Here is a 24,972-nt window from a genome sequence, read left to right on the forward strand (position 1 = left end):
ATGTAGAGAATAAAGTCGATCTTTTGAAACCAATGAAAGAGTATCAGGGCCAATGCATGAGGGAAAAAAAGAGGTAGATTTATTTTTTCATTATGCACTTCGACAAAAAAGTCGAAATGTTGATAAAAAAAAAGTCGAATACAGTATAAAGTCAAAATACATTGTCCAGAATAAAGTCGAAATATAATGTTGAGAAAACAGTTGAATACAGAGTGAAGTTAAAATTCAGTGTCAAAATATAATGTGGAGAATAAAGTCGACCTTTTGAGACTATAACAGCCTTTGTAAGAATATTAGGGCCATGCATGAGAAAAGAAATGCCAGGAAGTAGATTTTATTCATCATGCACTTTGAGAGAAAAGTTGAAACATCGAGAAAAAAAAAGTCAAAATGTCAAGAAATTGTGTGAGTTGTGCAGGACAAATAAAGCATCATGTAAATCTGTAAATATAGTTTGCTCATTCAGATTTATTGTTATTGTTTTCAGTCCCCTCATGTTTCTAACTGTAGCTTGTGGGATGAATAAAAGCTAAATGAATATATTGTCTCATGATGAGGGTCTCGAGGGTTACTGCAATAAAATGTGTCAATTAATCTAAAAAACAAGGAGACTGTCCACAACATTTCTGTTGAAGCATGGATAGGAAGTCGAATAGCCATTAAAAACAAAATAAAACCTCCAAAGAAAAGCAAGGATAGACTAAATGAAAGCTGTGATAGTTCCCCCTCCAGTAACAGCTAAAATATCCTGAAGAGCTACAAAATGACAACCCATCAGCATGTGACTCCCGCCTATCGGTTACAATCAGCTTTTGTTATCAGTCGACGCTGTGCTTGAACTCCGTGGCTCTGTGAGGATGACAGAGAGCTGGAGTCAGTTGATTGCTCACACTGAAGAGCTTTGATCAGTGTTTATCTGCCTGTAACGAGCCACACGACCAAATACAACATGCCGGCATCTCCTCGGTAAGGAAAATAACTCTTGCACCAAACTTGCCACCACAGTGTACGTGCATATTAATGGTGAGGCACGTACATCAGGGCCATATGTTCCCTCTACTACCAACGTTATTTAATCCGTTGTATTACAAAGGGGTTCATCAAGGAGCAATTACAGTCACAAATGATTCCACGCCTGTCACTAGTCTTCCTCTCTGTCCATCTAACTCAGACACTAAAACCTCCAGGCTTAATCTGGCCTAAGCTGGTGAGACGCAGTAAAGCAGAGAGGAATCAGGATTGCATCGAGTGGGAACATTGTCCTAATCCCCTTCTGCCCTCTCCTTTGTAAACAGTCTGCTCTTCGTCAGGGTCACTGATGCTCGTTCCCCCTCTCTCGCCCTCACTCCGCCGCGATGTGCTTCAGGGGAAAACCTAGAGGAACGGAGCAAGACGCACGGATTTCTCATGGTCTCCGCCGGACTCGAGCCTCACGTGGCGAGTGAGGCCTCATGGTCGTAGCATGCCATGCGCTAGAGCGGTGAAGCAGTGGGAGATCAGGCCCACGTCTGCTCGGCGGGGGATCAGGCGCGCCAAGGCCCTGATGTGGCAGCGGATACGGAGTCTGGCCCGGGCCTGCCAGCATGGTGCAGGGTACTCAGTTGACTACAACGACCCGGACCGAGAGGAGCAGGAGATGGTGTGCCTTGAGGTACGGACGTGTAGTATTTTCAATAGCCACTTTACCCTAAACTTACCACTGATAATTACTTTGAAGCTATTCTGAATTAAGAAAATACAGTCACTATCCAGGTTAGTAAAATCTAACTAGCTAATCATTTTTGTTGTTGCTGTAATTAGCTGCTACAGATCAATATTAAAAGCCTAATTTAAATTGTGGAGGAATCGGTAATATAACATGCCTCTATATCCTTCAGGTAACGTTCTCATGCAGAAAATTCAAACATCCTCCATATTTAGTTTTGTTGTTGTTGTTGTTGTCATTGCAGCTATAGCAGATCTCTCGTCTTAGCATCAGTAGCCCTTTTTGCACTATTTAGGGACGCACTTCCCGTCTGAACGAGGCTTAAGAAGATTAAAAGAAGAAAATAGTGTGCCTTGAAATAGTGTGATACAAGTCATCACACATTCAAGCAAAGTCTGACACACGGGCGGGCAAAAAATGCATCCAGCGTTAACACCCGGGTGTAATATTCAATAAGAGGGAGCTAAGTGCTGTGAATGCAGACGGACTTAGAGCATGGTTTATCTTGGAGTTTGGCAACAGAGCCATTCCCGGTAACTGGATAAATAAAGATTTCCAGTGGCTTTATGTAGTAAGGAGAGCTACGTTACTATTCACAGAGAGGAAGGGATTGTGAGGGTGGAAAGGGAGGAGCTACTTCGAGAACTGAGCGGGAGTCATTTCAGGTCATTTTACGTTACAGACGGCTCTCCCGTGGCTAGGATCCTCAGAGGAGTAAAAACAAAAACAGACACATCTTGAACACTGATGAACTTTTTTTTTTAATCCACTATCGAAACACACACAAACACATATACAGTACATACCACAGTTAAATGATGGGACACCACTATTTTTTCTCCTGTTGACTTCCATGTCTTTTTATGTTGCAGAGCTCATTCTCATTCCCATCTTCTGTAACTATTTGTCCTCTAGAGGGTTATTGCAGAGCAAACAAGTGTATATATATATATACATATATTCTCTGAAAGCACCATTTTTTTTCTATTTGGATTCTGCTATCTCTTTGATGGATTTTTTTTTGTTCCTGCAGTTTAAGACCTGCATCACTTCCTCTGATAGCTCTTAAGAAATATCTCAATATGTCTGCAAAGATTCTCAGTCATGATACAAAAAAACAAACAAACAACACAGCTAAAACAAAGACAAGTGGAAATGTTGGAGTTTTCTTGAGGTCACTCAAGCACACTCGAAACTCACACGACTAGGGTCCGTTAATGACCCAAACCTCACCTGCCTTAACGAGTCCTTACAGTTACTACCAATTGTCAGGACGCGGTTTAATTGCAGCTGAGTTCTGGGTCGTTAACAGACCCCAGTCAGGTAAGTGCCAGGTTTTAACACCCACAGATGTTCCTGATAAAAACCTAAATTCCATCATTAAGAGCTGAAGAGGATGAGGGGTGAATTTTCTTCAAGAAAACTCCAACAAGTCCGGTTGCTTTTGTTTCAGCCTAAATGTCACCTGCTGACTTTTTACCTGCTTCACTGTCCAGGAAATACTGAAATAATGTCATTACATTTAGTGCTTCTACTGCAAGGCAGCTACATAGTAGTGAAAAGCTGAAATCCTTCAACGTTCCCTCCAATGTTGAAGTGAATACCCTCATAGTTTAACTGAAAGCTAAAGCTACAGCTAAAATGACAAAATCTGTCAGTATCCAGAAATATATGAATTGTAGTACATGCAAAAAGACAAAAAAATATATGTATATTACAGCTATGCATGCAGCTATGCTTGGATGCTACAGTCTGTAGCATCCAAGTTCATAAAAACCCTTTTCACTGCACATTTTAAATGATATAGGAGGTAAAACACAGGTGTAAATGAGGCCCTGCACCACACAGGTGTTTTCATCTATTCTGACTCATGAAAGCTCTAGTGAGTTTGATTTTTAGTTTATAACTTTGTGAAATTATCAGTCTCTCATTCTCGAGAGCCAGCAGGAATGACTAAAATGTTAGTTGTGAAACGAAAGCGTCAGGGAGCTGTCTGTCTTTTGCAGCGAGCAACAAAATGCCCCCAGCCATAACCGAACCAGGAACATTAGAATTACACGCTCAGACCTCTAGACAACCGAGTGATAATGATTCACATCGAGCTATTAACATCGGGCAGCTAATGTGACTGGCCGTGCAGTCAGTTTACGCTTGTTGTGTACCCCCTTTTATCCTCTGTAGGTATGCACCTATTTTTCTATGATACAAATGACACGGCTTTATCATAAGCAGGCACAGTTTCAAAGGGTGTACAATAAATCACTGGGTCTGCTCAGTTCAGCTCGAATTGTTATGGTCGGAATGAATTGCTATCACAGAGTCCAGACGCAATTACGGAAATGATAATTGGCATGTCCCGAAAACGATGGGGCCTCATAACCTTCATTTCAGACAGAGCAAAGAGAGACCTTCTTCAACTTAGCGGATGGCCTTAGTACCTCTTTTACAAATCAAGAAAGACTCTGTATTGTCCGTGTGCATATTTGCGAGCACTCTTCACCATTTCAAGTCTGGGCCATTTGATTAATGTTTATATATTTCTATCACAAAACGGCGTCAGGAGCTTTTGTATCGTGCAGGATGCACCCTCAGTCCTTAGACACCGAATTCTGATAATAAAAGCTCCACTTAGAAAACCTTTCGAGGGGAAAAAACAGATGAAAGAACCTCCGGGAAGAGCGATTACGGAGGGATCCGAGAAGGACAAACCTACAAATAACGTAACAGATTTACAATAGACACCATCAAGGTGATAAAAGTACAGAATGTACCATAAATTTATGGCGTGGGAGGACTTGAAGTGATTTCCTACTGAACACACCAGGAAGTAGCAAAGATGCAGCATCAGCTTATCCTCCGTCTACTTGCCCACATCTTGGGCTGAGTCAGATTTAATTATTAATCCATTTCAGAATCAGAATTGATTTTCTTTGACCGTGTATGCACACATGCAGGAAATTGGTTATATGTTGCTCTCAGTGTACTTGAATATGATATAGGTACGTATAAATAGGATGTAAAGCATAAAGATGAGTGCGCAGGACTGAGAAAATATATGAATATATACAGCACGCATACATAAACTGTGAGAAGAGCATGTAATATATAATCTGTTGTAGAGGCAGCTATACCTCTACAGTATTACCTTTTTATGTGTATTTGCCTAGTTTTTGTAATGTATTTTTCATTAGCTCAGTTTTTATAGGAGCATCACATAAGGCCCAGACATCATACATAATAAACACAAATGCAAAATCTCAAATCTGTTCACTATTACATCTCCCTGCAACATTTCTAACACTGGAGACGTCACAGAATCACAACAAATCCATAGTAACGTAAAGTTCAAAATGGTCTTTGAGTTGGCCCAAAAAGGAGAGCGTTCACCTCGAAATGAAAGGGATAAATTGGACAATCATCCTGCACAGAGACTTATCGCTTATTTGGTTATGTTGATAATGTGGCGTTAAACTAAAAAACAAAAGAACAGATGTCGGTGTAACTTGGTTACGAGGATTAACGCGCTGATTACGCGTTATTAGCCTCAGCCTGACATTTACAGTACAAAGAGCAACTTGATCAACACACCTGGGGGAGACGGAGAAATTCATCGGATGGGGAAATTAAATTCAAACGGAGAGAAAAATGACGTCTCCTTTATTCTCTCTGCGTTTTTTGACGCCGTGATTGAACGTCTATTCTTCACCTGCAGAGTGCTCCGAGACAATGGTCCTTTGAGGTGTTTGGTAACCGCATTCCCTCTCTAGTCCCTATCTGCAGGTTGAGCTGCGGTGATTGAATCGGAGGCTACTTTCCTTTAAGCTCGACGGTGATCTGAATCCCCTTTATCACGCACTGAAAAGACTTTATTCATGTCGTCACACGGCTCCGTCGGCCTGCTCTTCCTTGCGACCTTGTGTGTGCTCCCTCCTCCACTTGGCATTGTGCCCTGAGAGGGAAAGGAGTGCGCGCACAACAGAACGAGTATCACTCGTTGCATGTTTGTGTGCGTATCAATCTCACAGCACCATTTGTGGCTCTGTGTTGCGTAACATGAACACAAGGGAAGGTGTTAAATGAAGTGCTGTGGAGAAAGTCACAGAAGTCACATGTCTAATATCTCAGAGGAGGGATAGATATGCGTGGATGCTCCGGGCACACCCCCCGGTTAAGTGCAGGCAGAAATGCAGTGATTATTCAGGAAATAAATGTATCCAGAGCCCCTCTTGTTTTGTTTTTTTTTTGTTTTTTTTTGACGAGACACCAGCTCCGGGTCTGTGCAGACAGTGCAAGAACAGTTCTCCACAGGCTCCACACACACACACACACACACACATATTCTGTGGCGCTTCTTAATGTGTAACTGGCGAAATTGGTTTTCATGGTGTTGACTGGCCCCGGAAGGCAGAGGCACAAATGCACTGGTGTAAATGAAGTTCATAGAAATGGGTGTGTTGCTGTAGAGTTTTGCAGAATGGACAGGTATTGAGCGCAGAGTGCCATCTGCTGATTGCACAAAGCAAGACATGTACGTGCGTTCTATAAGATAAACCATGAATAATGCCATATGATAGATCACATTGATTCTAGCCCGACTCTGCATCTTGATCCGTGCAGTGTGAGACTCGTGCACATGTGCATAATTCATTGGGGTCACATGAAAGAGAGGATATCCTATAGAAAGTGGCTGTGGCTCCCAGAGTTGCACATGAAAATTGAGCCACTATAAGTCGACACACGATTCCTTCGTATCCTGCTGTAGTTCCAGCTGCCTTCAGATGGCAGTGTTGCCTTCCACATATCCATCAGTTGCGGGCCTTTACTGTGGATTACAAGACACACAGGAGCCTGCAATCTGTAAAAGCATAGGAGCGTAGACTGAGAGGTAGAAACGGAGCGGACCAGGATGTACTGTAGGCCAGTTTATTTGATGATAATCATTGCTGTTAGAGAAGGAGAATCAGCTTCTTTAAACTCATGTTAAGTCAAGTAACAAATAATGTGAGAAAACAGATTCAGGATAAAAACCCCCTCTGAACAAATAAAACAGACTGGATGCATGTGCATTTACATGCATGTACTGCAATGTAATTTGCCTGTATTTAGTTTGCCTTCATATATATGCAGAGTAAGTTACTGAACTAAACCTCACACATTATACAACACTGTCCTTCAGCTGGGTTCAGCTGCATGTTCACTCTTTAGCTGCTGTTTCAGCACCACAGACAGCGACTTCAAACTAAAGCTGATTCTCGGTGTGCGCAATTTCAGGATTTCAAAGACACTTTTAGTATTATTTCAGCGTTTTCTTTTACATATTTGAACCTTTATGGATATCAATCATCTAAAAAGCTTTTGTGTCTTGGCTTTTATGATGCATTATTATTATTATTAATTTATTTTTTTTATTCCTCTTTAATCTAAACTGACGCCATGAATGAATGATCAGTTTCTAGTCTCTCTCAAACACAAGGCGCAGTAAACCCGTGCTTTACTGTCGGGCTTTTACGCTCTTCACTGGGCTACTACGAGTTGGTGAGAAGACGCATGCGTAGTGACTTGAAGCAGCCGGTCGGGGGGAAAAAAGCCTTATGTGCCATCGGATGTAATCAAGGCAAAGAATTACCTCTTCGCGCTGTGCATACATGGTGAAATTGTAAGTACTTGTAGCAAACCGATGTATCATTGATTTCGTGCGGGTTGCGTTTGAGGCCGTTTCCTGGCATTTTTTTTTTTTTTTTTTTTTTTTTTTTTTTTTTTAACGGCATGTCACTATCGAGCTGTGCAGCGGGCTTTTAACAGATCCAGGCAGTGTCTTGTCGGTGGTTGTCCAGAGCGATGAAGCTCTACGGTTCTTCACGGTGGCACTTTCCACGGACGCGCTGTGCAATGGTGGTTCTGATGTTTGAATCGGCACAGGAGCCATTAGATCCCGGCATCGTCTGCGTTCGTGCGGCTGTGAGGAGACCGCCGCTTGATTCGGGTGTTATCATGATTTATCCTTTGAATGGAAACGACCACCCCCACCCCCCATTTCATCGTCCGTGGCTGTTGAGTCAAACCCATAGCGTACTGCAATTGTGTCAGCTTGGAAGTACCCGACACCTAACGCGTAAAATATGCCATTTGGCGAGGCGCACGAAATCTGCAGCAGAAGCCTGCTCCAAAATCTGAGCGAAACCGCGGATCCATTTTAGAAATGACCAAATTGTGTTGTATTCAGTGAAAGGATGTGATAGAGCGATGTTGCGGTTATAGATTTGCAAGCTGCGCCCTTAGGCCCCCCCTCTCTCCCTCCCTCCTTTCATGTACCAAATCTTCAGACATTTTTTATTTTTTTTTCAATGCATCGTTTCTTGTGTCAGGTATGGCAGCCGGGTGATGCCGTGTGTTGGGAGCGACAGCGTTGTTACATAAATGATCTGACGGGATTTGGCAGAGTCTGACCCGCTGATGACACATTTGTTAAAATCAGACAAGAAGTCATTCTGTCTGTAGCCTATAGGCCTACAAGACCAAGTGGATTCTGATGAATACGCTAAGAGATCTATAGCCACAGTTCAGTTGCAGCACAGCAGTTCTTCGTGCACATGATGAATTCAGTCTAAAGTAGAGGCCATTCACGTTGGCTCTTTGCATTATTTGCAAGTGTGTGTGTGTCATTCACCGCTCCAGCTGGATGAAGTGAAATCCTTTAATTCACAAATGGGATATTTTCAAATTTGGATTATGGATATTGAGCCCGTGATCCCTTTTTTTTTCTCCCTCACACGCAGCGAAAGTGTAAAGGAACCCACTGCCACATGAGAAGGGATGAAATGTTCCTGGCGAGTGCATATTTGGCAGCAGGAAAGGCAAAATCAGCAAATTACGGCTCCATACTTTCAGTAGAGAAAACAGGCATTCCTTTACAGTGTGACCTCTGGGCATGCCTCCACACGCACATTCAGCCAGATGGCATCACCAGCACTGTACATATAATAAACGGGGTGTCAACTGGTGAGTGTAATTTAAATGGCCTCGGTTCCGTCTTCATCCTGGCGAAAGTGCTGGCAGAAATGGATTCACGGCCGGGATTTCAAGCTGCCATCACCTCTGCTGTCTTATGGCACCTCCCTTGTTGCACTGGCACTGATTTGTATTGCACAAATGCATCACTAGACAAGATTTCAGTTTAATAATATTCCTGACAGGCTAAACCCGGTGCCTCCCTCTCCCCTCTCCTCTGTCTATAGCCCATGGGATCAGAGCGGATGGAGATGCGAAAGAGGCAGATGTCGGTGCAGCAGGAGTCGGCAGCGGGGGGAACTGCACCGGCCCAGCAGGACCAGCCGGGCCAGGCCAACCCACGGGGCTCAAATGCATGTTGCTTCTGCTGGTGCTGCTGCTGTAGCTGCTCCTGGTAGGTCCCCCCCCCACCCCCCACCCCCCACCCCCCGAACCGAGAACTCTGTCATCGGCGGCCCAGCGTGGCTGACATTATTGCACACCCGACAGCACAGTCTAAGCTACCATGTCTCAACAGCAGGCTTTTGGCTCGTGTCTCGTGTTCTTGACATTTTTTGAATGTGATGTGTGGACGTTTGCCTAGGATGTGCAATATTTTATTCATGAAGCGCAACAAAAGCTTCACCCATATACATCTTCTGGGAATACAGTGCGTCAGTGTGAACTTTTTTTGGCCGACCAAATTCTACTCCAGGTCTGGCAATGCAATATAGGGCAGAGCTTAAGTGCAGACACACAGCTAACTTAAGTAGATACTGATATTATCATTTACTATATTAAAACTTAGTGATACCAGTAGTCTAAGAATGCCATTTATATATCTGCAGTGAGCTTCTTAAATGTTAGGATCTGGTGTTTTTCTCTGCCATGTATTGTTCAGACTATTGGTAAAGTAAATGAGCTATCTGAATACATCTTTATGGGCTCTGGGTAATTACAATGGCCATTATTTTCACTAATTAATACACAATCAAGAGAATAATCGTGATGAAAATGTTGATTCGTCGCATTGCTACAAATATCAAGTCTGCACAGACTTAGACAGACTTAAATGATCCACAAGGGAAATTATTTGGTCGTAGTAGCTTAGTTGTTAGAAAAAGATGAGCTGTTATACAGCTGGATAGAGTAGGGTGTAAAAGGAAGTTCTGTAGCATTGACTATGGGAGCGGAGCTGGATTGTTTTAGTGGATGGAATGGATTGTCCATAATGGGCATTAAGACATAATGGGCATTAACAAATTATGAGTCCATAATTTACATTAAGGTTGTTATATCGCTATATAATGAGTGAATGAATAAAGGACTGACGGGAACTTACATCATCTCCAGGAATGAAGACCGGGATGACAGGAACCGAAAGGCATCGTATGACGTCAAGGAAGGGACCGCAGACTGTGAAGACTGGTCAGCACCAATTGCGACACATTTATTAAATACACATCTTCATTTCTTAAAAAACGCTGAAGTCAACTCACATCTTTGTTCCCGTGTCCCGTGCAGTCCTAAGCCCACGTTGGAGGAGGTGCGCTCATGGGCCCAGTCGTTCGACAAGCTGATGTGCTGCCCGGGGGGGAGGAACTCTTTCCGACAGTTCCTCCGCACCGAGTTCAGCGAGGAGAACATGCTCTTCTGGTTGGCCTGCGAGGAGTTCAGCAAAGAGACCAATAAGACCGCGATCGAGGAGAAGGCCCGGGTCATCTACGAGGACTACATCTCCATCCTCTCGCCCAAAGAGGTCTGCTGGCTTGATTTTCACGATGATTAGTTGGAAATGTTTTAAGGGTAAAACTTGAATGAGCGTCTTATCTCACACAGTAGTCAAACATTTTGGGAATTACTCTTCTTTTCTTTGTGTTTGGTAAGATTATCAATGGCATTTTCTTATCGTCATGCTAAAATAAAAATATGCTACAGCTAACAGCAGGATAGCCTAGCTTCGCACAAAGACGAACGTTAATAACGTTAATAAGGGGGAACAGCTGCGTCACCTCTGTCCATTGGTAACAAAGTCCACCTCTAGCACTAATTATACAGGTTTTCTTAAATTTTAGGGGGATATATGCCAGCCCAGAGCCGTATATTAGATATATGTCTCTGATATACGTAGCCTATCGCTCAACCTTCAAGCGGTTGCCAGGCAACCGGCTCAGATTCCAGGGAGTTACTTGTCCCAAACGAGAGACTGGAAACAAAACTGCCGCTAAATAACACATTGATCATTTTTTAACAAACATATTACATGGTTATCTTTAGACATCTTTAAGGTGTATTTGTATTATCTTTAAGTAAAAGGTAAGCAAGCTGCATCCCGCTGTTTCCAGTCTTTGTGCACAGCTAAGCTAACCAGCTAGCTGAGGACGTCACGTGGCTGGGAAACAATACTAAGATAATGGTCTTTAACGCTTCTTGGTTGTGTTCGTACTGTGTGAGATCGCATCACTCAGGATGCACTTCACATAATTTCAGGGCAGGCAAACTAGGCAATTATTTCGGAAAAAATGGCTACCTTTTGGCATATTTTGCAAATACATCCAATAAAAACCGTTGAAGCCTATGAAGAATCTGCAGTGACATGACTCCACAACCCTCACAGTTTTTTTTTCCCCTGACTGTTTATTCTCTCGACTCCCAGGTGAGCCTCGACTCCCGCGTGCGAGAGGCGATCAACAGGAACATGCTGGAGCCCAACTCGCACACATTCGACGACGCCCAGCTGCAGATCTACACACTAATGCAAAGAGACTCGTATCCCCGCTACATGAACTCCCCGGCCTACAAAAACCTGCTCAACACTCTGTCAGAGCAGTCCCCCGAATCTTAGGGTGGTGATGACCTGTGATCTTTTAACTCTCTTTACCCCCCAAACCCCCTTCCCCTATAATCCTTTACCCCATTTTTAAAAAGAAAAAAAATATTTCTTTGTATGTTCAGTGTAGGATTACATGAGCCAGGCTTCGAGGCCTGGCCCCTCCCAGGGATCTCAGCGCTATTGTGATCTGCACCTGACCGAAGACACTCAGGTCTCAAAATCTCCCGAGGGCTCGACATCACAAGTACTGCTACAGATCAACATAGCAAAACACTCCAAAGGAATATGAATACATTTTATTTCTGGTTTTTCTTTTTCTTTCTTTTGATAGAAATAATCTATTTTATTTGTGTTCAGAGTTTTTTATGGTCTGTTGTTTTTTTGTATGATTGTTTGGGGGAGGGGTGGGGGTGGGGGGTGATTCCTACTGTAGACTATATATTTATGAGTTTGTAAATAGTCAAAATGGAATTGTGGGTATTTTACGTGGAAACGCCTGGTTCTATTTAACTGCGTATGAAAATCAAAGCTCAAGTCAAAGGCTACGTGTTAGCTCTACTTGCAGGCAGCTTTGTGGGGTACTGTATGATTTTACCTTGGTTTTCACCCTGTTTCGTTACCTAACCTCACACTTACCTTGGTACCTGTGACAAGCGACTTGGCAACTCCAGTTCACGTAGAACCTGCCGCGTGATGGGAGGGGGGAAAAAAAAAAATAAATAAGCGTGGTTGCGGGTGACGCAAGAGAAAGTGACAGCGGCTCTTTGTCACGGTGTGCAATTTGTTTCCTTAAGAAACTCAAATCAATGATGGAAGGGTGCGTTAGCTTTTGTCACTCTAAATCACAGAGGACTGCCTATGTAATTATTGTTATTTTTTATTCAAGTGTTACTCACCGCACACCCAAGTTTAATGTGTTTTTACCAGGCGTGAGAACCAAGTTCACCAGATAAAGTATTTTTATTTAGCTGCGGACAATACGGAAAGTTTAAGTCATAAGTTGGAGGAAACCGGTGAAAAAAGAAGATATAGTGTTAAATGAATAATTTTATGGGTGTAATTTCTCAGATGTTTCCCCTATAAATTAAATTATTATTTATTTTTATTTATATGGTACCGGAAACGGTTTAAGAGTTTTAGAAATACACTGACTCTGCTTTCTCCAAGATGTTTCTCTGAATCCTTGTTGTCTGACTCTGCAAAAAAAAAAAACGGCATTCACAAAATATTATTGACAGAATTATTTATTAAGATTACATGTTTGCCTGTGAATGCTGACTGGCCGTTGGCAGACTAATTGGAAGAGAACTTATTAAACTCATACGATTTAGCAATAATTACAGACAAACTAAAAAAATGATTATTTTTTTCAGACAACTTGCTATAACCAGAAATGACGTGTAAAATAATTTGACGTACGACATAGTGATAGTGTTAATAATGTAAAACTGAGTGGGGGCGAGGATGGACGCTGGGCTCGGGCCGGGGGTTAGCAGCAACACCAAAGCTACCACGCAAACTGTGTTCGCACGTTCGACGAGAGACCAAAATTGGAGTTGCCAAGTGTCAAACACTTTTGTGTATTCTGATAGTTTTTTAGTTGAATTTACGTTGTTGCCTCACAGACGTGTCACTCAAAGACAAGATCCTCACATGGGGAAGTGCCTTGACATTCAAGTTTTACGACATCTTTCTCATGGGCAACGGTTGTTTTCAGACTCTTGCCGTCAAGAGCAGTCACTGGAGCACGGAGCCAGTTTACTGGATAATTGTCCCTCTCATTGGCCAAATTATCACGCGTGTTTCGTCTTGATCCCTCAGTCGTGACTGCATCAGTTCACTTTGGTAGCTCGGTGGAGGCTGGGCTGGGGTGCGGGCGACGGCGGCGGCACACGTCTTCATCAGCCCCCGGAGCGTGGGGACTGGGCGCCGGGCGGTTGATCGGAACTTCTCGCCAACCTGTGTGCTTCACTTCTGCTCGTCTTAGGCTGTAACTTAACTATGTGCAATTTGAGCTGATGGGTGCACCGCGCAGATCAACCTCAAAACACAATCTAAGCCAATGGTTTGGAGTGATGCCTATAAATGTTGTTTCTTCTTCTGTTTACTATATGAAATGTGTTTTTTTTTTTGTTTTGTTTTGTTTTTTTGCGCTGAGTTTACTGAAGAATATATTTAAAAAAAAATATGTGAATGTTTACAGTATATGGTTTAGTTATTTATTTATTTTTTTCTGCTACTCTCCAAGAAAATAATGACTTGTGGGCATTTTCGATTAAGATAAAATAAAAGCACAATAATTTTACTGACTCGTGGTATGATTCGATCACTTAACCCCGACGTCTTAAACGTTCATTCAGTAAATTAGTAGATAATCAGCAAAACAGCTGTGTAAGTTTGCATGTTTAAATGCAGGATTTTTGCTGTTCAACCAGAGACACATTTCTATTGGTAATTTCTTGCGTTTACCATGTAAACACTATAAAAAAAAAAAAACATATCTCTTTCACTTTTATCTTCTAACTCCTAAAACCTCAGACTTAACTTACTTCAAACTTCACCATAGAACGAACTCCATCTCAACCATTTATTGAAATAAATTGAGTTGCTTTTGCAGTTTTACCCAAAGAGAACATTTTATTGCTTACTTGTAACAGCGTAGTTTCACACACCGATCAGGCATAACATTATGACCACCTTCCTAATATTGTCTAGGTCTCCCTTATGCCTCTAAAACAGTTGTGACTCATCAGAGAATGGACATGGGTCTTCTGATGTGTCCTGTAGTGTCTGTAAACAAGATACGGTTAGTGGGGGTCCTATGGGTTGAGGGGAGGGGGCTCTGTGGATCGGTCAGTCTGCATCCCGCTGGGGACGGCTGCTGCTATCCATGTTACTTAGTGGTTTTAATGTTGTGGCTGATCAGTGTATATTGACATCACTTCGTGATGTTTTTCTTTTTTTTTTTACCTTGATTCATTTGTAAAGATCTTATGTCTAAAGAGGTGCAACCATCCAATAGTTCATCCATCCGTCATTTATAACTTCTTACCCTGAGAGATACTGGGGGCTGGAGTCTATCTCAGCCTGGCACTGGGTGAGAGGTGTGCTACACTGGGGACAGGTCACAAGTCTAACACAGAGAGAGAGAGAGAGACAACCAGCCATTCACACTCACAGGCACAACAAATTCAGAATCAGCAATTAAAATAAAATGCATGTGTTCGGGCGGCGGGAAGAAGCTGGAGCACCCAGAGAAAACACACAAAGGCTGAACCGGAGCAGCACTGCATCACCGCTTCCTATTGGACCAATGTTTGTGCAAAATAAATTGTGAAAAAAAAAGCTCAAATGAAATTCATAATTCAATTTATGTTTATGAAATTTGCGGAAGTACAAAGAGAAAGTCACTACGACTCCTTTTATATAATACACACGAAGAAGAGTCGTGAAGCAGTACAATCTGAAAAAAGAAAAAAAGGGGCAACACATACGTTCGCACACTTCTACTACGTTTTGAGTTAAATTCGTTTTGATCACCGATTCCTCAAAATCAAAACCTTCTTCGCGGGGATTAGACCGTCTTAACGTTGCATAACAGCTCCGGGTTCAGTTTGTGTGTCGGTAAGAAGGCGGCGCAGCAGCTCATCCACACAGAGTGGCTGCACCTGGCAATTTAAAAGAGGTTGGGGGGGGGGGGGGGGGCAATTGTGCATCTTCCCTGGTCCGGCCAATGACATTATCCAGTCCCTAGACGGATTAATATGCACAAATCAGCATTCACTTTGATGTGATGAATATTCCTCCAATTACAAACGTATACTCACGACACACACACACGCACGCACACACACGCACAACCCCCGTCCTCTCAGATCCTTAATTGCATCAGTATAATGTTAAAGATTTACATAACCAGGAGGGACTGGAGGAGCATCATAAAAGACAACTAATGAAAAGCACTTCTTTCTAATCAAATGGATTACACTTTATTGGGAAATTAAATAAAACAATGCAATGTTGTGAGTGGGAAAGCAAAACAACATTGTCCAAAGTGTTAAAACTACATGTAAAAAAAATGCAGATAAAAGAGACAAGACTGATCGCATATATCCTGACAGTGAAGAACAACTAATAACAACGGTAAAAGGTTTTTCCTTAGTTTTGGGAGGTGGGGGGGTTTGGAGGGGGGGGGGCTCTGGGGAAATGACAACGAGCTCAATCTATGAACAAGAAATTTATTCAAACGGTGACTGCAGTGGCATCTTTGTATGGCATGTTGTGTACCATGTACCACAGAGTACAAAACTCCAATCTGTTTCAGACAGATCGACAGAACCTGGTCCAGGAATTTTGCTACTTGTCCGGAGTGCCATGGATGACGCCCGCAGATTCAGCAGAACTACGGACACACACACAAAAAGAAACACAAGTTAGTATTTAGATAATGGCAGATTTACATCAAAGACCAACAGATTAACAGACTAAACTGATTATTAAATGACAAGGAGACACTACTCCTGTGTTCTCCCTTGTTTGTATAGTGCACTGAATTACAATGCGAAGTAAACGCTTTCACGCAGCAGACAGGTGTGTGACACACATTCAACCACTGTCAGACAAGAAAAACAGACTCTAATGACGCCTTAATTCACATCCTGTGTCAGTTAGTTACTTCTGGTGGTGGAAGTTATTCTCTGCACCTGTTATAAGTGGTTGAAATGACTTTTAAAAAAAAAAAAACCTAAACCAAAGTTAAGTCAATCCATCTAAAAATCACCAAATATTAAATAGATGTTTCATGTTAGATAACTCTGACTCTAACCTTGTTTCTGGTCAATGTAACAATATAAACGATGTAGAAAAATATGTGTAATTCACAGAATAAATAAACGTTTGTTGTAGGTGAATCTCCCTCATGCTGAACTAATCATGTGACACCCGTCTCAGTTATCTCGTGGACATTAATCCAAATGTTAACACTGTGTTGTGGTTGTTAAGTCATGTTTAGCTCCCATGTTCACAGAGGGCTATTCCATTTTTACATGGATGAGTTCCTTTACTCCACTTTTAAACCATCTGTCTTCAGGAATCTTGAAAAATCCTCCCTCCATTCCTATCTAGAAGATTGCAATTGTTTCTTTTCTTCTGAAAGGTTTTATGGTTTTATCTTCTGCTGGACAGAGCCATTTACACTTGTGCGCCCGTCAGTCTGGCTCACTCTGTTGCCATTTCCTGCTTCGCTTTCACCAATGGCGACCAAAACGTACACATAAATCCCCGCTGAAGAGTCGTACAAATGTCTGTACGCGTGCTGCGTCTCGTAGTTACATTTCTGGAGAGAGTGCACGTCAGTTAAGATGCTAGTCTCTGCATAGGTGTCTGCGTTGTCACGTCAACATAACGCAGAAGTAGAAACCGTCTATCAACCCAGTACTTCTGAGTTTTTTCCTCCTGTTTTCCTTGGCGTCATTTCTAGAAATTCTCCGTAATGATCAATCCATTGCAAAACCACATCTAGTTTTGACAAGGCTGTAGTACATATCCCAGGTCTATGTGTGGCACTGTTTCTGCTACAGAACTCAGCCAAAAAAACAAAGGAGACGAAAAAGAGGCAGAGCCGGTGCATCAACCCTGCGCGCCGCAGACAAACATACAGTCCAGATTATCGTCCTTTTTTGCTCATGCTAGTGGCGAAATAATAGTATATATTGCTCCAGCCTGGTCGGCCTAAACGTGCAAGACTTATGCTGCTTCACCCAAAAATCGCATTTGTGTAAACGTGTCGTTATTAATGCATGAATGATAAACAAGCCTCCAGTCACTAGGTGGCAGCAGTGCTCAAACTAATCAACAGGCTGCTCGTTCCACCCTAGAAGAAGTACACAGGAACACTTGTATACAGAGCTGATGGAGAAGTTTATGACAGGAATGAACTAAAAAAAACGGCAAGTGGTGGTAACCAGCATAAAAAAAACAAAAAAAAACAGGAAATACCACAAAGCCTACACAGCTCTTGGGTTTCTGTGAATACGCTCAACATTAGGAAAGACCTGTGTGTGTTTTATGGCTAAAAACTCTGGAAGCAGACAGCATGAAACCAAACAAATTAAGAAGACACCTGGAAACCTTACACTCCAGTTACACCAATGAGCCACTGGACGTTTTCCAATAAAAACTCAACGAGCACTGGATCATTTACCAGGGAAACTTCTCCAACACCAGTCATTTTGTGAGCGCGGCATCAGTGAATAAAACGAGCGCCGTTAGCCTCTCACAAAGTTGCCCAGGTGCAAAAAAAAAAAACTCACACAAAAGCGAGAGGAGAGGAGCTAATACTCCCGGCAGCATTGGACACGGTCACAGACGTACTTGGCGAGAAAAGTGCTGAGACGCTGAATACTATCCCTGCTTTCCAATGACACGGCCTCCAAGAACAACTCCCAGAAGATCTGACAGAGAAACGTTTTGTCGTACAAACGGATGAGGCCACTGACAGCGATAGAGACCGTCTGTTTATTGCTTATGTCCGTTTTTGACATGTCAGGGTCACTTGGTGAAGACCTGCTCTTTTGTAAATATAAAAAACGCAGTGAAAGTTTGAAAGAAATGTGAAGGTTAATTATGTTTTATGAAAAATGCTCAATACTTCAGGGTTCAAGGCTTTTTTTTGTCTTCTGGATAGGAAATATGTTCAGGCAAAGTAAATGCAAATGTTATGCACTTTTCATCACTAGTGAGAAGCTACATATAAGCAGTATTACATCAAACTTTGCACCAAAAAAACAAATGTTTACTTTTTTTTGAGAATCAGACAAACTGAGGAGTCTTGTTAAAATGTTACAAATTGAGTTAATAAACTTTTGATATTCCAGCTCATTTTATTGATCTATTTTGATAATCAGGGGATTGTATGCAGAACGCTCGTGCCAGCGACTCATACAGTGGTTTTGTGCGGAAAAATAAATGAATAAATAAATACTATCAGGTTCCCGATAGAATTTCAAATCAACAGGGGGGCGTGAAACACTCTCCGTCGCGTAGGGGGTGCATGACAGGAAATAATTGAGAACCAGTGTATGAGCCTACACCAGCATGTTCTGACAAGGCCACGCAGCCGAAAGTCTGTTGATGTTTGTGTTGTGGAGACCGAATGATGGATGATGGAAGTCAGACTGAATCAACAAAACTGAACCAACAGATTAGGAAACATACCTTCCATCTATTTCCGCACTGATTGCAGAAGACAAACGTGGTCATTGGCTCATCAGCACTGCGAGTTTGAACCTGGAAAAGATTTGAAGAGAAAGCCACAAACCACACATCACGCTCACTGGATTCATAGTAGTCATTACAAATTCTATCAATTTAAAATCACACAGATTTTTTTTTAGCATCGACCGAAGCATTTACGAAGGCGTCTCCTACCTGTGTGTAAGTGCAGCACTTCCCCTTGCATTTGCCACAGGTGAATAGGTCGGTTTGAGTGCCCCCGGTGGTGGCCATCTGGTGGTCCCTGACAGCCTCTTTGGTCAAATTCTTTCTCATCTCTTTCAGCTCATCGCTGGCCATTTCCTACCGAACCGAGGGAAAACCGGTAAAGACGCATTCAAGGAAGTGAATTTAAACCGACACGAATCAAGGGCTCAGTTTGCTGCCGACAGCCGACCCACCTCTGCAGTCATCTTCGCCATCCGCTCGGGGGTTACGCTCCCGCATAGCACGGTCCTCCTTAAATTAGGGTTTTTCACGTCCTTCAGATTCGAGATTCGGCTTCGCACGCGGTTCTTGTATTTCATGTCTGTGTTCTTAAACTCTTGGAAGATGCGTGATGGCAGGTCAAGGAATTTTTCTTTATGCCACATTAGAGAAAGCAGAGTCGTTACCTAAATCAGCTCTGCTGTTGTTGTTGAGCTTTGGTGCTTTTAATCCATTAGTTTTTTCTGTTTGAATTATTGATCAATATTCACAAAGCACATGTAACATTCTTTATTTTATACTTTCTTTTTGTTAAATACTCTGGTTACTTAATATTAAGATATAACAGACAGTATAGCTCCAATCTACTTATTTATATTATAAGCACTATAATAAATAACAGCAGTTCTTTAAAACACAGTAATAATAACAAGCGTCCCACTCCACCTTAAACCACACTAACTCATGTTTCACTTTCAGTGTAAAGGATATATTCCTCAATCTGTGCTCCGAGTTCGTCACAATCAGCACCAATAGCAATATGATCGTCTGAAGAAGGAAACGTATCAAGGAGTGGACATAAATAGTTGGAAAATACTGTACATACAATTTGATAGTAACTACGGAAATGAAATGATGAAAGTGGGTCATAACAGGGTACCTCCAGTCTGCAGAGCATTGGACAGCATCTCTCTGCACTTGATCCGGATGGAGTCGGAGGTACCAGGGGCACGAGGAAAGGTGTTGATTAACGTGTTGGTGGCGACTTCGGTGGGTTCGCTCTTGCTGCTGGAATTACTACTGGAGCTGCTGTGGAAGCAACGAGAACGAGTCAAACCTGGAGTGAACCACATGTTTGTGTAAAGATGTATAAAAATGTGTTTAATTTCTACACACACACGGCTGGCAATGCTAATGTCTTTTTCTCGTTACCTTTCCTCTTTCGCCTCTGGGCTCCCCTGTGACGGAGAAACGGGCGTCGTTTGTTCTTTCCTCTTCTCCTCTGAATTTTTATCTCCACCTCCAGGCTCATCTGGAGAAATCAACCAAGCATCAATATCAAATAACTTAAAGAGATACAGGTGACACTGAAGTTAGTAAAGCCAAACACTTTCATGATCATTAAAAAAACATAGACAGCTTCTTCTTCATAGACAGCTGGAACACAATTTACTATTAAAAAAAAGTATATGATGCACGTGTTACACAAAAAGTATATCTGACTAAGAGTAAATGTGTAAATCTTTGCTGAAAGCTTCACTGAAACTCATGGCTTTGTTTGTTTATAGTGTTGAACTCCGTGGGCTGAGAATAGGTGTAAGCAGCTTAAAAAAATTACCAAAAGGACATTTTTGACACCTAGTGTACTCGGAGTGTGAGCTGTTTCCATAAAAAATATTCCTAATTTGCTTGGACAAGGTACAAAAAGCACGACACAGTCACGCTCTTGAGAAATCACAAAAGCTTAAGAATAGTTATGACTGAAAATAACATTTACCCAAAAGCTTCTTCCATGACTTGATCAGGGACTTGGCTAGGGACGTAACCTCCTCGTCTGTGCTTTGTTTGCGTATGGCATTTACGGACATCCCGATCCTGGTGGACTGTGAGAGGACATTGTGTCAGAGTTTCTGGGTTTTGAACGGTGCCCGAGTCCACAGTTAAGTCCGAGGATGAAAATGAGCAAAGATACCTGAAGCAGCTCCAGGGTCATGGGGACACTGCGCAGCTCCTTCAACAGATCCAAAGCCCCGGCCTGTGAAGAATAACAGAGGGGAGGGAGGACTATTTAGGTCAACACACTTAACCCACCTTTCTCCCCGTGTGTACCCCACTGGTGTATGACTGCGAGTGAGTGATGTTTGGTGGGGGGCAGAGAGGCAGTTTTGCGCGGATTGACAGTCACGTTTCCGTCAGTCTGCTGTAGCTATAAAGGTGGTTTACCACCACCACCAGGGTGTGAAATGTGTGAGCGGACGAATAACGTATCCTGTGTAAAGCCACTTTGAGTATGAATGATAAAGCACTATATAAAACCTGCATTATTATTATTATTACGTTTGACCCACCTCACACTGAACCTCTCCTGATTAGTCTGCTCCATCATATGTGAATGGTGTAAATGACACAAATACTGAGCTACTCTGAATGTCAGCGATATTACAACTTTCATTAAGCTGTACAAATGTGGAAACTTTATATGCAATTGATATTCTTTCTGCAAAACTAAATAAAAAAGTCACTGAACTGAAAAACTTTTACTTTAGACACAAACGCAATCATTAGATCAGTCACTTTGCAGAAATAATACGTACAGCTACAAAGATATATGGGGAAAATTTGTTCTTAATTTTGACTGTGATTTCCGTCTTTTGTGTTTTTAACAAAATTAAGTTTCGATTTTGTTTCGTCGGTCAGATAAAAGTCACATAAATATGGTTAAAATTATGTAATAACATTTTTAACTCTCTTACTACATTTAAAAAACATAGAATTGATTAAAATAGTTCACTGGTAATGCGCACAAGTGCATCTTTATTATTGTTTTCCGACACCGTACTTGTAGTTCAATTATAGCAGCTAGGCGGCTAACAACTGAACTCAGCTACCTACTTAGCCGCTTAAAGAACACACAAACCTAACCTTCACTTTAAATTATAACAAAACACGCTTGCCCGTGTTTATTTCTGGTATTTCACTTTCATTTCAATCTTAAAACGACCACACCGCGGCGTCTACTCGGCGTTTGCATCGTACACAGCTATAATGATTAGTGGGATGCTATGTGGCTAACGTAAACACAAAGCTAGTTGTTGCTCATAGCTTCAGGTACACCGGTCGCTTAGGTTACTGTTTAGGCCTGAATGTGTGGTTCATTGTCAGAGAAAACACTGCAGTGAAATGACACAGCGTCAGATTTTAGTTGACAGTGAGGTACCGGCTAAAGAGAGAATTAGCTAGCAGCTAAGCAGGTAACCGTTCATTCCCCTCAGACATCTCACCCCGTTTTTCTTCTGCGCCATTTTATCCATCTTCTTGGCGATTCTTATGACCTCCTCTTCCTCCTTCTTGCCCATGTTGACTGATGCGATGGAATCCAAGGGAATTAGGAGCGAGCGGGAAGGAAAATTGGCGACAAAGACCACGCCACTGGAGTAAAAGCGGCGGCGGAGGAGGCGTCTCTACTTGGCGGAGCGGGACCACCGCACCACACTACACAGCCAACCCTCCCCACTGGCTGTGTAGCAGACCTGACGAGTTGATGGTGCACGATCGATTCAAGGAAGAGTTAGTCGAGACAGAACTCAAGATCCCCTAACAGAGCTGTCATAGTTTATTGAATTGGGACAATGCACATTAATCAACATTGATGCGTTAGACATTAGTGTAAATGAGCCGGAAATAGCTAACTTTTAGCCGTAGTCGAGACATTAAAACATCAATCATACAATATACAATTACAGAACCAGATACAGACAGACAATGTCAAAACAAACCACAAAATAGACGCAGACAGACAATAATGAAACAGACAATATTATGAGAAAACATTTGATCCACAAGTTTGAATCAGGTTAAGAAAACTATTTAGGCTACGTGAGTACGTCTGGTTTATTTTTAACCAATGATTGAGATTTTTTTTTTTTTTCCAAGTCGTTGACGCAGTTTCTAATGTGTGGTTCCAGGAAAGTTCCTCCTCCGGATAAGACCATTTGTGAGATTTTAGTCCTACACCTGGGTTCATTAAAGGCTCATTAAAGTCTGTCTACATCTATCTAACTCTACGTACGTCTAATTCTACTTGTTGTGTAGTTTTGCATAAAACACCTGTTCTTCTGCTACCTAAACATTTTTATTGCATTCACCACCAGTCGTTCAATAGTGTGCCACTTGCATCTTGGTTCAACAGTAGATTCACTGGTGGGAACCATTCACCTCCACTACGTTACTCAGATTCAACGTTTAACGAACTACTGTTCAGAACTATTTAAATAAACCAACAGAACATTAATTGGTTGAATATTTATGACTATGTCAACTAACTTATTTTTAAAAAATTCAAAACATAATAACATACAAACATGAATTATGCAATATTACCAAATTTTTTTAATAGATGAGATTTTTTTTCGTTTCCAGAGTAAAAATGGCAATTTAAAAACATTAACTTGACTTGTTAGAAATTGTGATGGGGCCATTTTATTTATCTATTTATTTTATTTATTATTATTATTATTATTATTATTATTATTATTATTATTAATAATAATAATTATTATTATTATTATTTACAATTTTCCAGTTAAACACAACAATAAATAAATATAAGACTATTCAGTGGACACCTGATAATTACTTGACGCCTTACTATTATCACAGACTGGGAGGTCTGATCTGAGAAATCGCAATTAACATTCAGCAGCAATTAACAAGATGAGCAAGCAAGAAAAAACATGAATGTCTTGTCTTCACACACTCCACGACCTTCAAATTAATAAAATAAACCTACCTCCTCACATTTACTATAGTTATTAAAATAAAGCAAGGGGGGAAAAAATCACATTTGTCATAAACAGTGGTCATATACAAGCTGTGACAATGAAGTTTTTTGTTGGTGCTTGTAGTTGGCTCGGTGCTCGCTGACATTTTTCAGTCCTAGAATAATAACAAGAAAACAGCAGTTATGTCATTGAGATTAATTAAAAATGCATGAAAGAGCCTCTGTGTCGTTACGTTGGACTCTGGCTTTTGATGAAGGCATGGCTACCGCAAAAATCGAACCTGTGACCTTTTGGGTAAAAGGATCCGGGCCAGAGTGATGGCACACTGTTGATCTTATGCTGCATTCATGTGGCACCGACTGACTCGCTAATTTGGATCTTGCTAATCCAAACAGATCAGCAGGTGACATTACCACCCAGTGATTGAAGGTTAGGCAATCATTGCAAACAATCTGAATAATTTAACTGAGCAAAAAAGTGTTGTATGCTGATAATTACAGTTTATGAAATATATAGTATACGGCACAAAATGGTCACATATAACCCTGGTTAGCAAGAGCTAATAACGCAAAATATTACACTGAACATTATACGCCAACTCACGCTTTGAACAAGTAACGTAAAGGACCATTTCCTTGTACTGGACTGAATGACCAACCCAGGACCTTGCTTAACCCCTTAGGCACCACTAGGCAGCCTCTACCTTCCAGGACACAACACGTGGTCGTGGGACGTATTAGTAGATTTTAACCTGTTGTAATTAGCAAGCTGTCTGTTAACTGCAGTCTAGTGACACGGCCCTCACCTCCTGATGCATTTAGGTCATTAAAGCACAGTTTAAAAGGCCACATTTAAAATCTAACACAGCTGTCCATTTCTATGTTATTTATTTTTTTTACTAATAATATGGAACATGAAACTCACCAAAGTCCAGAAACTGATGCATCGTGTGACGTGAAATCTGATGGTGGATTTCCAATACCTGCTGTGAGGTAGAAGTGCTCTCTAAAGACCTTATTCTGCCTCATGCTGTCAGCAAGTGCGCAAAATCTTTAACCTAATCCCTATTAGGCCAAGACCTCTCAAATCTGATTATGCAGGCTGCCTGCAAATTAGAAGCAGTCCTAGCCACCTGTGGTATCTCCTGATAGCGGTAAAGATTTGCTAACATCATTTAACCCCGGAGAGTCCACATATACTTTCATACTTTCATTTTTCACCACTTCTTTCCCGGTTATTTATTAATT

The 24,972-nt window shown here is 41.7% G+C and overlaps 2 protein-coding genes across 2 annotated transcripts; one reads left to right on the forward strand and one right to left on the reverse strand.

The window, feature by feature from the left end:
- The first annotated feature begins 1,319 nt into the window (after window positions 1-1,319).
- Window positions 1,320-13,830, forward strand: rgs20 (regulator of G protein signaling 20). The gene is made up of 5 exons (XM_047590697.1): window positions 1,320-1,651; window positions 8,941-9,107; window positions 10,046-10,120; window positions 10,217-10,451; window positions 11,349-13,830. The coding sequence occupies exons 1-5, from the start codon at window positions 1,463-1,465 to the stop codon at window positions 11,535-11,537; spliced, it is 855 nt and encodes a 284-aa protein (XP_047446653.1). The 5' UTR covers window positions 1,320-1,462; the 3' UTR covers window positions 11,538-13,830.
- Window positions 13,831-15,491: 1,661 nt separating this feature from the next.
- tcea1 (transcription elongation factor A (SII), 1) lies at window positions 15,492-22,476 on the reverse strand. The gene is made up of 10 exons (XM_047590571.1): window positions 22,226-22,476; window positions 20,917-20,979; window positions 20,722-20,827; window positions 20,157-20,256; window positions 19,885-20,033; window positions 19,716-19,772; window positions 19,199-19,353; window positions 18,954-19,100; window positions 18,741-18,812; window positions 15,492-15,927 (listed from the first exon to the last, which is right to left on the reverse strand). Exons 1-10 carry the CDS (start codon window positions 22,298-22,300, stop codon window positions 15,919-15,921), a joined length of 933 nt encoding a protein of 310 aa, XP_047446527.1. The 5' UTR covers window positions 22,301-22,476; the 3' UTR covers window positions 15,492-15,918.
- Window positions 22,477-24,972: the final 2,496 nt, after the last annotated feature.

Source organism: Mugil cephalus, chromosome 7, assembly GCF_022458985.1.
Source record: "Mugil cephalus isolate CIBA_MC_2020 chromosome 7, CIBA_Mcephalus_1.1, whole genome shotgun sequence".
NCBI classification, from domain to species: Eukaryota; Metazoa; Chordata; class Actinopteri; order Mugiliformes; family Mugilidae; genus Mugil; species Mugil cephalus.